At 38.9% G+C, this 13,537-nt stretch overlaps 5 protein-coding genes and 1 long non-coding RNA gene across 6 annotated transcripts in view; 3 read left to right on the forward strand and 3 right to left on the reverse strand.

Moving 5' to 3' along the window:
- The first annotated feature begins 27 nt into the window (after positions 1 to 27).
- Positions 28 to 2,443, forward strand: LOC116925109. Its single transcript, XM_032931732.2, has 10 exons — positions 28 to 179; positions 410 to 632; positions 685 to 799; positions 851 to 1,025; positions 1,083 to 1,242; positions 1,368 to 1,526; positions 1,582 to 1,772; positions 1,843 to 1,931; positions 1,990 to 2,138; positions 2,200 to 2,443. Exons 1-10 carry the CDS (start codon positions 156 to 158, stop codon positions 2,376 to 2,378), a joined length of 1,464 nt encoding a protein of 487 aa, XP_032787623.2. The 5' UTR covers positions 28 to 155; the 3' UTR covers positions 2,379 to 2,443.
- Positions 2,444 to 4,095: 1,652 nt separating this feature from the next.
- On the forward strand, positions 4,096 to 5,879 carry LOC116925110. The gene is made up of 5 exons (XM_032931733.2): positions 4,096 to 4,417; positions 4,484 to 4,558; positions 4,624 to 4,791; positions 5,117 to 5,324; positions 5,394 to 5,879. Exons 1-5 carry the CDS (start codon positions 4,135 to 4,137, stop codon positions 5,563 to 5,565), a joined length of 906 nt encoding a protein of 301 aa, XP_032787624.2. The 5' UTR covers positions 4,096 to 4,134; the 3' UTR covers positions 5,566 to 5,879.
- Positions 5,880 to 5,898: 19 nt separating this feature from the next.
- LOC116924999 (protein disulfide-isomerase A3) overlaps positions 5,899 to 13,537 on the forward strand; it is a 30,077-nt gene continuing 22,438 nt past the window's right edge. The window contains exons 1-5 of the mRNA XM_032931623.2: positions 5,899 to 6,034; positions 6,125 to 6,242; positions 6,314 to 6,390; positions 6,458 to 6,725; positions 6,789 to 6,908. Of these exons, the coding sequence (XP_032787514.2) occupies positions 5,960 to 6,034; positions 6,125 to 6,242; positions 6,314 to 6,390; positions 6,458 to 6,725; positions 6,789 to 6,908 (658 nt within the window). The 5' untranslated portion in view covers positions 5,899 to 5,959. The remainder of the gene's footprint in view (positions 6,035 to 6,124; positions 6,243 to 6,313; positions 6,391 to 6,457; positions 6,726 to 6,788; positions 6,909 to 13,537) is intronic.
- LOC116925112 (endonuclease V) lies at positions 7,348 to 8,382 on the reverse strand. Its single transcript, XM_032931734.2, has 4 exons — positions 8,266 to 8,382; positions 8,026 to 8,180; positions 7,643 to 7,953; positions 7,348 to 7,564 (listed from the first exon to the last, which is right to left on the reverse strand). Exons 1-4 carry the CDS (start codon positions 8,373 to 8,375, stop codon positions 7,355 to 7,357), a joined length of 786 nt encoding a protein of 261 aa, XP_032787625.1. The 5' UTR covers positions 8,376 to 8,382; the 3' UTR covers positions 7,348 to 7,354.
- On the reverse strand, positions 8,572 to 9,825 carry LOC116925114 (C-factor). The gene is made up of 5 exons (XM_032931738.2): positions 9,604 to 9,825; positions 9,488 to 9,539; positions 9,068 to 9,423; positions 8,935 to 9,013; positions 8,572 to 8,862 (listed from the first exon to the last, which is right to left on the reverse strand). The coding sequence occupies exons 1-5, from the start codon at positions 9,724 to 9,726 to the stop codon at positions 8,717 to 8,719; spliced, it is 756 nt and encodes a 251-aa protein (XP_032787629.1). The 5' UTR covers positions 9,727 to 9,825; the 3' UTR covers positions 8,572 to 8,716.
- On the reverse strand, positions 12,894 to 13,434 carry LOC123473984. The gene is made up of 2 exons (XR_006648574.1): positions 13,140 to 13,434; positions 12,894 to 13,071 (listed from the first exon to the last, which is right to left on the reverse strand). It is a non-coding gene; the product is annotated as an uncharacterized LOC123473984 (long non-coding RNA).

The following is a 13,537-nucleotide window of genomic DNA, read 5'->3' on the forward strand; positions in this document are numbered from 1 at the left end:
CGCAGGTTCCATGTTCTAGAATCGGGTGAGAGGCAGGGTGACATAATGAAAGTCGATCATTTGAAGCGGGAATATTCCCCCGTGTAAAAGCTTTAAAACCCCAATGCCTCCGTTGACAATGTGCTCAGTCACTGGTAGGCAATCATAAAGTTAACATGAAGCTTGAATGTCCCATCGGGGTAAGAAAATTTTATTAAACACTATAATATTAGTTAATCATGGGATTTAACGTGACTGTGTAAAATACTTGCATTTGTAACGAATATCTTCAATTTAACGAGTTGAATGATATCATCAGTTGCAGACGAAAGTTTAACACGTGTCTATTGCTTGAAACAAACCGTTATTTCAGCGAAATAATTTACGAGGTGGAGCTAAATGCTAAAATCGTGCTTCTTTCGTGCTCTAGCTTGTGCTGCTGTGCTGTATATCTTTCGTCTTACCTGCTGCTATTGATCATTCGATTCACGCTCGCGAGGTGAATGGCCCAGCACCTGATTATGAGAGCATTACATCGCCAGTGAAGGAAGAATTGGGGGAAGAACGTAGAGTGCCTTATATTGTACAGTCGGGTCAGGGTATACCTCCACCTATTCCTCAGCCACCTGGGGTTAATCCCCCACCACCATATGGTAGTGCAATGTTGATAACTAGAAATCATTTTGTCACAAGATTCTTTTTTAGGTGGCCCAACTGCATTTGGCTCAGGAGGATCTGCTTATCATGGGCCTGTTGAAATTCGTGAAGAAGTTGCTACAAATCTCGAGTGCCTAAAGACCTACATGAATGTCCACTTTGAGTAATACCTTATTGTTATTTTTCAAGTACCCCTTGTAATTTTTGGTTATAGGTTTTCAAAGCCTTTCTCTGGTTATATCTACCCGTTCAATGCATTCGACAAGTGCATCTTGTTTGTTGGACGTGGAGAGAGGAAAGTAAAGCTCACCCTGAGCCAAGATATCTGTGGGGCCCCTCCACCACCACTTGTTCCTGGCTATTCTCAACGAACTAATCCTTTCATCGAGGTACACATGTTTTTGCCAGTTGTATGTTTGGTTCTGCTAATTTTGTCTCCATTTTAGCACCGGCTGATGATTCAGTGGGACACTGACCTCGTCCAGGAATACGACACTAACATTCTCGTCCGCTGCGATCGACCTGAAGATTACAATCGGACCATCAAATTTGATTTGTCTTCTGTTGTTGGGGAAAAGAACGACGCTATCGTCCGAACACACCCTGGTAAGAAGTTGAAACACAGGGTGAATCGTCGAATTCATTGACCTTATGCTCCCCAACTAAATTTTATTGTTTTGGCAATACATTGTTTATGAATCTTTTTTTTTTTTTTATCTACCAACTTTTAGGACCAAAATTGTGGATGGAGATTCAGGATGGGGAGGGCCCTACAGCTCCACCTGTTCTAGGGCCCGTTTTTTTGGGCCAAACGCTATCTTTGGTTTTCACTTTGGGCGATGACGTCTTCCACTTCGATTCAAATGTCCTCCATTGCTGGGCGACTGATGGTATGTCTTAATCTTGCCGGTTGCAATGGGTCTTAATTTAATGGTTTGCATATAGGTAAAACTACCCAAGCGCTCACTCCCTACGTCGATCCTAACCAAGGAGTTGCTCCAGCACGCCCTCTAGTTACTCAACTTCAAGTGATAGAGGCGTCTTGCTCTGTAAAGCCAAAACTGTTTGGAAACTTCCAAAAAGTCAGGGAAAATGCGCCTAATTTGAAAACCACAACTGAGTGGGTGCTTTTCAAGGTACTCTATCAAGAAACTGATTATATTCCTTCATTATTTAATTTCCTTCATCTAATTTCTGTTTATATAGGCCTTTAGATTTCCCACCAGCGCCAGGGTATTGATTCAATGCGATATTCAAGTTTGTTTCGAGAAATGCCAACCTCAGATTCCCTGCGAGTAAGCGGGATACATAGGTTTTCTAGGATGTCTTTAATTCTGATTCAATTTTGTTCAGTGTACCTTACAATTCGCGGACAGTGAGTCGTAAACGCCGTGCCGCTGACCTCAACTCGACCAATAGCAACGAAGTAAACCCGGAAATGTTATCCATGTATCGAGCGATTGAAGTCTACCTTCCCAAAGATGAAGACGGTCTGCCTATGGGTTCGTTCGATACAAATTCTTGTTTGTGCTGCTATTGCTAATTTGCTGGTTGTTTTTTTAGCGGTAGTGAATGGATCCGCCGACATGCTTTCTCGTATGCTGATGCCCCGAGCGGATTGTCTATCACCTTCTACTTTTTATGGCGTTATCTTAGGATTGGGCATTGCTCTTCTGGTCATCATAGCAGTTGTTGCCGTTTACGTTCAGCGGCAGGTCAAACAAAACCGATCTTCAAAGTGAAAATAATGCATATTAGTTGGCACGTGGTTAATGTTCGTCGGATATATATATATTTATCGAAGTTACTCGTGCGTCACTCATTGCTTGTAGATTAGATGACATCTTATATAAAAAGGTTGGTGTCGGCTTACTCTATAATCAGAGTGCCGTGCAGTTGTCGCGTCGAAATGGCGTCAATCAAGTAGCATGATTCGTCAGCGGTCTTTGAAGAGTGCACGTGAGTGGTTATTCACGCGTGAAGGTCTTCGTGCGTCGCTGAGTGCGATGGAATTTGATCGGTAAAGGATGGTATCGCTTAGTACATAGCCAATGAGAGTTTAATAAGCATACAGGATGGACAGTAGAAATGCAGTTCGAACTGCATCAGCGTTTTCGTGGAAGTTGAAGGTCAGTGTGAATTATGTTTCATGTTCTTTTGAACTGTGGAACTTTGGTACATGGGTTATAGATGAAACTAGTTTGGTCCTGAATTCCACGTTTACATCCGATAGCATGACAGATATGATTTAGTTTGAAGTCCATTTGAACAGCATCCTTCTCGTTTCAATGCAAAGTGGATGTGAACTTTGTATTGACCTACAGTAGTGTAAATACATACCGTCTTTCGTTGAATTTCTTAACTCTTTCTCGAATCATTGAACTCGGCCTATACGAACGAAGCTGTTATTCCCGAAATCACTATTTTAAAAAAGACATTTCCTGTCTTTCAACTTCAAATGTTAAAATGGTGAAATTTCACAACAGACAGACATATTCATTTTACCAATCAACAGAGATCGGTGGGTAAATGTACAAGACGCATATTGTCATCCAGAATTTAGCTGTTCATTTTTCTATATTTTCTGGTAGAGCAATTCGGCAACGACCAAACGAGAATTTATTACAACAATGATCTTTCCAACAAAAGAAATTTTATTACTATATCGTTGTTGGCTAGCTAAGGAATCTTAAATAAAAAATCAATTTCAGACCAGTATGTAAAAGAAGGTAACAGAGAAGACAGTAAGTGCATTGGATAGAGGAACTGACCTGGAACTGACCGCAGAAATGAGACGAATAACAAGACCTGTGGAAAATCCGAAATCGCGTCACGTACAACATAGAGCCGGATGACCAGAGAGTATCGTAAGCGCCCACAGATCTAAACATATCGAATATTTAGGCGAACATGCTGTTGGTCATGTGTACTCCGCCTGGCAACGGCATGGATCTTTGAATATCCTTGAAATCCATACTCTGCTCATTTGATGATCACGTGTATAGCCATCAGGAAAGGAAAAGCAATGGTAAATTAGGTCGAATTTTCGAGTTTACTCTTTCGTACTTTACTATCACTGTACCGCGTCAATTACAGAATCAAAGGCCGATTGCTACAGATGCAAATATCAAAGTTCATATATTGTCACAGTAGAGGAAATTTTGGATGATATACTCATACCAGGAATTGGACACATAAAAAAAGGAGTTGCACTTCATTTTACACTTGAGCAAGAGATAACACATTTCTGGAATGAATTAAGAAAACCCGCTAAGTAAAATATGAAGCAAATTATGTTTTGTCTATTCAAGTGGACCCTCCGCCTCATGGCACAAGCACAAAGTTCAGGCCCCCCCCTTACCACCTCAGGGTTTTTTTTTTTATGTTTCTGAGAGTAAGAGGCAGAGGGCGAAATGTGAAGGTTGGGCAGCATTTGAATAAATAGAAACGTTTGTCCCTTTGCTGTCGAATAGCCAGTCAGTCTGTAAGGGAAAGCGCATGGTGAGAGGACCTAGGATGAACAACAATTCATCCTGGAAAGCAGCAACAGCAGCATCTACATTAGAGAGCTCGTCAAGCCGTTTCAGTCGTTATATCCCCTTGCGATTTGTCCACTTGAAGTGCCATTTTGACGTTGTCTGGCCAGCCATTGGCTTTAGCAAATTGCTGTCGACTTCGCCAAGCGTTATGGCTCCTCGAAATCTACAAAGGATGAGCGCAGCAAGCAGCGATTTCAGGACTGCTAGCCAAGATGACTGTAACGATTGTAACAACATCAAAGGTGGGCATCTTGATTTTGCTATTTTCATACCTCGATGTAATCTCAACGCATTTTTCCCAATTGTAGAGAAAACGTTGCCCGAGTTCAACTGGCAAAAAGCGATGATTCAGAGTCGCATTATGGAGAAAGTCCAAGACGTTGGTAAGTCGTTGTCTTTGTTGTTCATTCTTACAAAACGTTATAGCATTTTATTCGCGATGTCGTAGGTGAGCGTATCAGTTCTCAATCGTGGCTGGAACAGATGCGTATGCTGGCTAGAGAGCGTTCTTTGACATCGGTTGTCCTGTTGAGCTTTATCGGTCTCGTTTCCTTCCCTGTTTTGGTTTGCATCCTGGCGTCAGCATTTACATTCCTCGGATTTGTTTTTGTTGAAGGTATGTTTATTTTTTTATTCTTAACAGTCATACACCTATCTATTTGCAACCTTGCAATACGACTTTCCATATCTCTTAACACGTGCAAGTGCACCCCCCCTCCCTCGAGATAATGTGTTCCCTTGCTACCCCTGCCCACGTCGCAACCACGTGATCAGCCTAAACCCTGAACTACTCAAACCCATCCTCCTACCCTCGTCTTTCTTGGAACGGGTTTCCCCATGTCCCTATTTCCCATCTTACTTCTGGGGATAAAATAGAGGTCACCTTGAGTACTTGAAACATTTCCTCAAAATTGGCTTCTTTTTTTAACTTCAATTTTTAGGAACATTGTTAACAATTGGATGCTGTTTGCTGGGTGGCCTACTGATAGTCTTAGGGTGTTTGGCTCTACCGCTTATGCTGTTCGTGTTCATCACCTACACTCTATCTTCGATTGCCTTCAATTTGTTTAACAGCACCAGCTCCAAACTCCGATCGCATATAGTGACAGTTAGTCCATCATCCGCCATATCTGAATCTCCCAGTAAAAGGTATATTATTTTGAATACTTGAATCTTATTACGCGAAAAATTTCTCAATGCTTTTTCGCATATTTACAGATCGTTACTAAATCAGGGATCGAGCACTCCTGGAAAATCTTGCACGGATGGAATATGGAATATGGGAGAATATTTACCGGCTTGCGTTACAGAGTCCGATTCATTTTTGGAAGCGACCGTTCTTCGTCGTGCGCAGATGAACGAAAAAAGAATTTCCGATCAGCAGTTTTGAAACTGTTGGATGGAAGTTACCTGACTTTCTTGTTTTCGCCCGCACGAAAGTGAATGAACATAAGATGCGAAAAATATTTCATTGTACAGTATATTCCATAACGAACTCCAGCATGTTTTCCCCTCGATAAGTTTTTTTTATTGCTTTATTTACTACCGTGATTGGTGTTGCATCATTATTTCCCTCAGTCTGTTGGGTGGTTAAATGGTTCATGAATTGTTTTTTTAATTTGGTTCTCCCTGTTTGTACAACTTGTTTATGGCTTCATAGTTATTATACATTAAAATGAATAAAAACAAGATCTCCGCTCGCTAGATGGCATGTTTGTTGACGTGTCAACGACTCGAAAAGACTGGCGCGTTATCTGTTACAGCATTTAAGAAGACTAACGAAAATGTCCTGTCCATTTAAACGTGAAGAAATAATCTGTCTATTTGATGTAGACGGTACCTTGACAGTGCCTAGACAGGTAATTGTTCGTACCTTAACATATTTACTTTGCAAGTAGCTAGGTAAGAAATTGTATCTTGATTCCTTGATAATTACCTTCTACATGTAGAAAATTCTTCCAACAACAGAAGAGTTTCTGCTGACTAAAGTAAAACCAGTTGCAACTATAGGTCTTGTGGGTGGATCAGATTTGACAAAAATTGCAGAGCAAATGGGTGGTGAAGATGGTAAGCCTGATAATTATCAATTCATTTTACAGAACAAGGTTAACCTGTAATAATGTTTTTCCTATTTACAGTTATAAAGAAATATGATTATGTTTTTGCTGAAAATGGCCTTGTAGCGTACAAAAATGGGGACTTAATTGGGAAAATGGTAGGAAAAGATATGATTATGTCACTATTTGAAATTCACCTTGCTATTTAAAGAATTTTTATTTAAGAGTATCCAAGAGCATGTAGGGGAAGAAAAACTCCAATTGTTCATTAACAGTGCCTTGAGTTACATGTCAAAGTTGACATTGCCTGTCAAGAGGGGAACTTTCATTGAATTTCGTGATGGACTTGTAAATGTTTGCCCAGTGGGCAGAAGTTGTTCCCAGACTGAAAGAGATCAGTTTGCTGCATATGATAAAGTTCACAAGATCAGAGAAAGCTTTGTGAAACATTTACAAGCTGAATTTCCTGACTTTGGTTTAGTATTCAGCATAGGTATTTGTCAACAAAATTTGATGTATACTGTAATTTCTCAAAATTCAATCATTTCTGTATTAGGTGGTCAAATCAGCTTTGATGTATTCCCAAAGGGTTGGGACAAAACGTACTCGCTTCGCTTTGTGGAAGAAGATGGATACAAAGAAATTCATTTCTTTGGTGACAAAACTGCACCAGGAGGTAACGACCATGAAATTTATGAAGACCCACGTACTGTCGGCCACAAAGTTTCAAGTCCAGAGGAGACGATCGAACAACTGAAAACACTTTTTCATTTGTGATATTGGAACTACGTTGATGGTTCTTGTTGAGGATATAGATTCAATTTTTGTGGCCGTCTACGACTGGGTTAAACTGTACGTGTTTTCTGAAGATGGTGCGGAAGTAATTGGGCATTGTGAGTGTACAAACTATGTAAATGATGGGTGCACCGAATAGGATTTAGGTCGAAGCCTATAAAACAGAACGTACCAAAACGTGTTGTGGACGTTGAATGTCGCTTTCCTATGGAACAACAATGTACTATAGTAAGAAACGTTTGATTTTTGGTTTAGGTCGAATCAGCCCCCATAAGACCAAGTGTTTAAAAAAGAAAACATGTAGCGCGGCGGAAAGCAGGCATTTTTCTATGCTGTTTTATTCAAATTTACAGGTGTATCCATACCATCTAGTTTTCTAACCACTTTTCTAGATCGGATATCGGCTTGCCGCGTAGGCTCAGGAATCCGGAATCGCTGAACACATTGCATTACGGTCCATAATGCGCATTCTAGATCAATTCGGTGTCCTACAGAAACATAGATTGGCCGTTTTGCCTCCTGAGTCGTCTTGAGAGCCTTTTGTTTTAAATTTAACAGGAGATCAGCTATTATTTATCGTTGTATAGGCACTACGGTAATGTAAAAATTCCTTACTGCTCCAAGGACTTCACCACTTGCACTCAAATTTTCGATGAAAAAATGTTCTCCAGCCGCCGTTAGACTATTTATTTTGGCTAGATGATTATCGTCTCTTAGAACATTGTCCATTTGATACAAGTTTTTGGCTACTCCAATGGTGCAGGTATTTGTGTAGACCCCAAAATGTGACGCAAGTCCTAGTCCTCTTGGATGTAAGATTCCGTTCCCGTCGAACAAAAATACCTGAGGTCTAAATTCCGGATTTTTTGAGACAAGCTTTGTGTACAAATTTAAGCAAGGTTCAATTTCTCTGAATGCTAAATAGCCTTTAAAAAATTAATTTAGATTTCATCTTTAGTTTTCATTTGGAACAGAATTTTTATGAGGAGTAAAATCACCAGGGATATATGGAATGGTAAGTTTCACTTGCCGACTGTCCTCATAGACAACCTGTAGTTGCTGAGAAACGTCACATACAACAACGGTGCAGCATGCCACAGAGGAATCGCTTTTGCAAAATGAAAGATCAAAACCTCCGACGTAAGTCAGTTTCCTGAAACGTAAACGGTAACGTAATGCATACGAATTGCAGTTGTTGGGATTTACTGGCCGGAGCCATAACAAGAAACCCACAATACCGTTCCTCTTGCCACCGCTCGGTATTAGTGACAACAAGTTTACTTTTCATCTCCAGTTGTTGTTGAGACCAGGAAGCGACCATAAACTCGAGTTCAGTATCAGATGACATTTTAAATCTGTTGGTGGTAGTTCGAGACCAATGTTCCCTACTTAGCAATCATTTCAATTTATCACCATTGAGTTGTTTGTTGCTGACCGTTTCTTTCGTCTGGTTGTTCACAGTCACAGTACCTGATCTAATAACGTCCAGCAAGGTTACTAGATCGGGCTTAAATGTTTTGTTTATAAAGGCAATGGACGCCATCTATCAGACAACAGATATTTATGTATATTTCTTATTATAGCAACCTTCATCTCTATACAGATATTCATGCTTTGAAATCAAAGTTACTTTTTTTGAATTTAGTAATCTAAATAACAAACTAGGACAGACAAACTCATCCCTTAAATTTACCAGGGAATTTCTTCACCATTTTGGTTAAAAAAAAGGCCTGACTTGTCAAAAGTGAGTTCTTTTAAGGTAGAAATCATGCTTTCTACGCTCTCAGGTGCCGATAACGGCGCATTGGGTCCACCCATATCTGTCCTTACCCATCCTTTAAAGATAAGCAAAATAATTATTTCAAAATATGTGGATATAAATCATATTCTTTTAATTATTTTTTCACCTGGATGAATGCTTATAACGGTAATGTTGAATGAGTTCAAATCACTGCTTAAAGATCTGGTCACCATATTGAGAGCTGCCTAAAATAAACTTAACTTAGAAAAAGCCATTGTATGAATAAAGGGGATGAATACCTTGCTACACCTGTAGGGATAAAGACCCCCAGAACGATCTCCTGTATTTGAACTGATGCTCCCAAGCACTGAGCTCATGTTAACAATAGCTGCATTTTTTATGCAGTATTCACTTTCATCATCAATAGCAGATACAGCACCTGCCTTCAATAATGGCAATAAAGATTTTGTCAACATTAATGGTGATGTTGTATTGACAGCAAAAGTCTCTGCCATGGCTGCTGCTGTGACAAAATTGATCCTGGTTGATCTTGGAGATATTCCAGCATTATTTATAAGTAAATTTAGTCCATTTTCCCCTACAATTGAAGATACTTCTTCTGCAATGTCATCAAAAGTCTCATGCCTCAATACATCTAAAGGAGAATTTCAAAACATCCTTTGAAGCCAGTGTTTTTTTATTTGAATCATAGGTATTACCAACTGGAAGGATCTTAAGATGGCTATGTTCTTCTGCCAATTCTCGTAGTTCCTGAAAAATGAATTAGTACTAAACAATGCAAATGTTTCGGGAACTGATGGAAACGAACGCATACTAAGGCATTTTCGGGGTTTCTACACGTCGCAATCAAGGTATCCGTACACGGCACAAGTTGTTTCACAAGTTCTAAGCCCAACCCCCGACTGCATCCAGTTAAAAATATAGATCGTGCCAACATTTTAAATAGCGATATTGGATGAATTTCTAAATTTATTACGCCAACACGAAAAGCACTCAATTCAATGTCGAAGCTTTGACTTAATGTTTTTTCGTCTGCACCCAGAAGCTAAAAGCTGCCTGCTGGGGGCAACACAGTCTTCACCAGTGAACTGATACTGATCCGATTCCGTGTCGTTAAAAAACGGATTTTTTGAGGGCCGTAGAACGGATTGGTTTCCGTTCTCTAACGCTAGAGTCGCATGAAGGCAATAACGTTATGCCTACCCTCTAGCGCCTCTAGCTGATTCATAATCGGATTCGTTTCAGTTAACCGATTTTTGACAAAGCAGCGCGTTGTTCAAATCAGTGAGCGGACCCGTTTCCGTTCACAGATCCGTTTCAGTTTATTATCAACTTGTTTTTATAATAAGAAGCCGAAACCTTTCCATTATTTGAACGGATTCGTTTCCGTTTCCATAGCACGTTTTTAGTAAACAAACTGTTTGCTTATTAGAATATTAACCGATTTTAATTGTGTTATTGAAAAACAAAACAACAAAATGTCGTCGAACAAGAAAAGTGATCTATTGAAGGATTTAAAAAAGAATTATATATTCAAAAGCAAAGAGATTTCAAGAGGGAAATAAGAAAAAACCAAAAGGAAAGAAAAAGTTTTCCCAAAGTTAAACGACAACTTAGTTCATCAATTCCCCCAGATCTCAACAGAAATGAATCAGCCAAAAGAAAAAGAATGAAAAGAACCTCTAAAGACTGTTCCACTGAAAACGAAAATTCCCTGACAATTGATAGAGAAGATATTGAAGCAGCCAACAACTTAGGTAATTTCAAGTCCGATAGTATTCCTGTCTTGTATAAACATCTAAATATTTCCTTGATTACTTACAGATTCACCTATTCCGAGTCAGCTAGAACAATATCTGAATCAAATTCAAAGTGACTTCAATATTGATGCTGACGGGAGTGTACCTCTAGGAGAAGAAGTGAAGAAACATGAGAGACGTATGGGCCAAATTGCTGTTGATTGGGATGTGCACTGGGATGAAGTTGTCAATGGCCTTATTGCAAGCTACGCAACTATTCCATCACTGTGCTGGATTTGTAAAAGTCCCTTGCAGCTTGTTACACTCGCTGTCTCTGTTGTGTCAAGACATATTGACATATTGACCCAAATTTCAAGAGGGAAAATTGTCTTAATGAACTTGGAACTTAATCGCATTCAAGAGAAAGTTGCCAGAGCGGTCTCACTCTTCAAGATATACATTCACGGGAGCTTCAACTGTAACTCCGATTGTGATACTGACCGTGACTCAGACCGTGATTGTGATCAAGACTCCGACAGTGAATCTCATCAAGACTTCAACAGTGACTCTCACCAAGACTCCGACTCAGATTCTGATCGTGATGTCTCTGAACCTGACCCCATCACTGTATTGACTCTGTAGACGTTTTCATGTGTTTGTGATGTGGGACTATATCATTAATAAACTTTTGTCCGGTAACCAGCAAAATGTATCTTTTCTTTAATTAACATGGAATTCAATTAAATCCAATTCCGTCTATCTATGCGACTTAACGAAACTTGTTAAACCGAGATAAAATTACGGCTATCGCTGTTGACGACGATTGTTTTTTACTTCATTTTTGGTTTCCTCGTGAAAAATTGAATAAGGATCATTAGTTCCATTATTTCTTACGGAAGCAAGCATAGCGAGATAAGCCTATAGGGTTGAAAAATGGATCGGTGAAAATTACACGTGCATGCGTTGAAAATTTATTGTTTCTGAATTCAGATTCGGATTCAGTGTAAAAAATTGAGTACATCTAATGGTTTCATAAATTTGGCGGGAGTTTGCCGTTTGTGACGAAAAAAAATCTCGAAAAAAGTCGCCTAGATAAGGAAAGAGAATTGGGTCGTTTGGTTTCTATGAAAAATTTTGTCAAAAACGAATAACTCCCCCCGCTAACACCAAAAACAATGAAATTAATGCTGAATATTCAACTTTTTACGCTGAATTCAAAAATGAATTCAAAAACAATCACTTTTCTATCTATATCCGTGTAATTCACGCCCGAACGCTTTTTCACGCTGGCGCATATTACTCAATGCTAACTACCTTCGATAACAATAAAATTAATAGCATTTATTCAACTTTTTACGCTGAATTCAAATATGATTTCAAAAACAATCACTTTTCTATCTATATCCGTGTAATTCACGCCGAACGCTTTTTCACGCTGGCGCATATTACTCAATGCAAATTACCTTCGATAACATTAAAATTAATAGCATTTATTTAACTTTTTACGCTGAATTTATATCTGAATTAAAAAACAATCCGTTATAAAGGCATGTACGTGTAATTCACGCCAAACACTTTATCACGCAAACGCATATTATACTATACAAACTACCTTCGATAATATTAAAATTTATAGTCTGTATTCAACTTTGTACGCTGAATCCGAATATGAATTGAAAAACAATCACTTTTCTGTCTATGCCCGTATGATTCACGCGAACGCTTTTTCACGCGAACGCTTTTTCACGCGAACGCTTTTTCACGCGCACAGGCCTAATGCTATGCAGCCTACCGCTTTATTCTTTTTCAGATTATTATTATTCCATTTTCAGACTTAAAGAGGAGGGGGGCTGAGCTTACACACCCAAACTTTAAGCTAACTGTTCGATTACTTATCTTTGATAAAATCAATTAAATAGTATACCATTTTCGTGATTCTCAGATCACAAAGATTACGCTGATGCCCACGGAAATGTTAGAAATAAGGTTTTGTTTCCCGAATATGTAAAAATTAATCAACCAATCGCCGTCGAGCACGATGGCGGGAATTATTTAGCGTTTTTTTTTCGATTGCATTCAAACGCATTAACTCCTGCCTTAATATTCGAATTCCAATTACAAATATCGATTACTCTAATAATCGAGATTTTCATTCCGTAAGGATTGCTCATTGTATTGTAATCCTACATTGCTGGTTTTTCTTAAATTTTTAATTAGGATGTAATGTATATGTAGAAGGTCAATGTTACGGTTAGAGTGATGCACAGCAACACTTCTAGGCTCTAGCCTACTTAACTCCTCGATCGTGCACTATAGAATGTTGCTTTCGTTTAAACGTATAATTTAAAAAAGTAATTTGAACTAATTCTTGTCACTTGTTTATTTGAATCTGACAGTCACCGAATGTGAAGGACGGAAGCACTTCTTCACTTATTAACGCTCATAATGATTCCAACCACCAAGCCGCCGACCACCGAATGACACACATACAATGATTCTGCCCTGGGTCTTTTTTTTTTGATTTTCCCTTCAGCAACCATTTTCTAAAAGAACCAAGAAGGGAAAAAGGTTTAAATTTTCTTAATTATCTAACGAAAATAACAAAATTTACCCTTAATTGTTCTGACATAGGCATTATTGAAAACAAAATATTGCACTCACATTAAGCACGTACGTTATTCTAATAAGCAAACAGTTTGTTTACTAAAAACGTGCTATGGAAACGGAAACGAATCCGTTCAAATAATGGAAAGGTTTCGGCTTCTTATTATAAAAACAAGTTGATAATAAACTGAAACGGATCTGTGAACGGAAACGGGTCCGCTCACTGATTTGAACAACGCGCTGCTTTGTCAAAAATCGGTTAACTGAAACGAATCCGATTATGAATCAGCTAGAGGCGCTAGAGGGTACCCGAGTAAAAGTTTTTCGTTCGAATTTTCGTTTTAAATCCATCAAATCGATGCAAAAAGCGTCTAAAATGCATACGACAATTTTGATTATTAACCG

This window comes from Daphnia magna, linkage group LG6 (assembly GCF_020631705.1).
Source record: "Daphnia magna isolate NIES linkage group LG6, ASM2063170v1.1, whole genome shotgun sequence".
Classification (NCBI taxonomy): domain Eukaryota; kingdom Metazoa; phylum Arthropoda; class Branchiopoda; order Diplostraca; family Daphniidae; genus Daphnia; species Daphnia magna.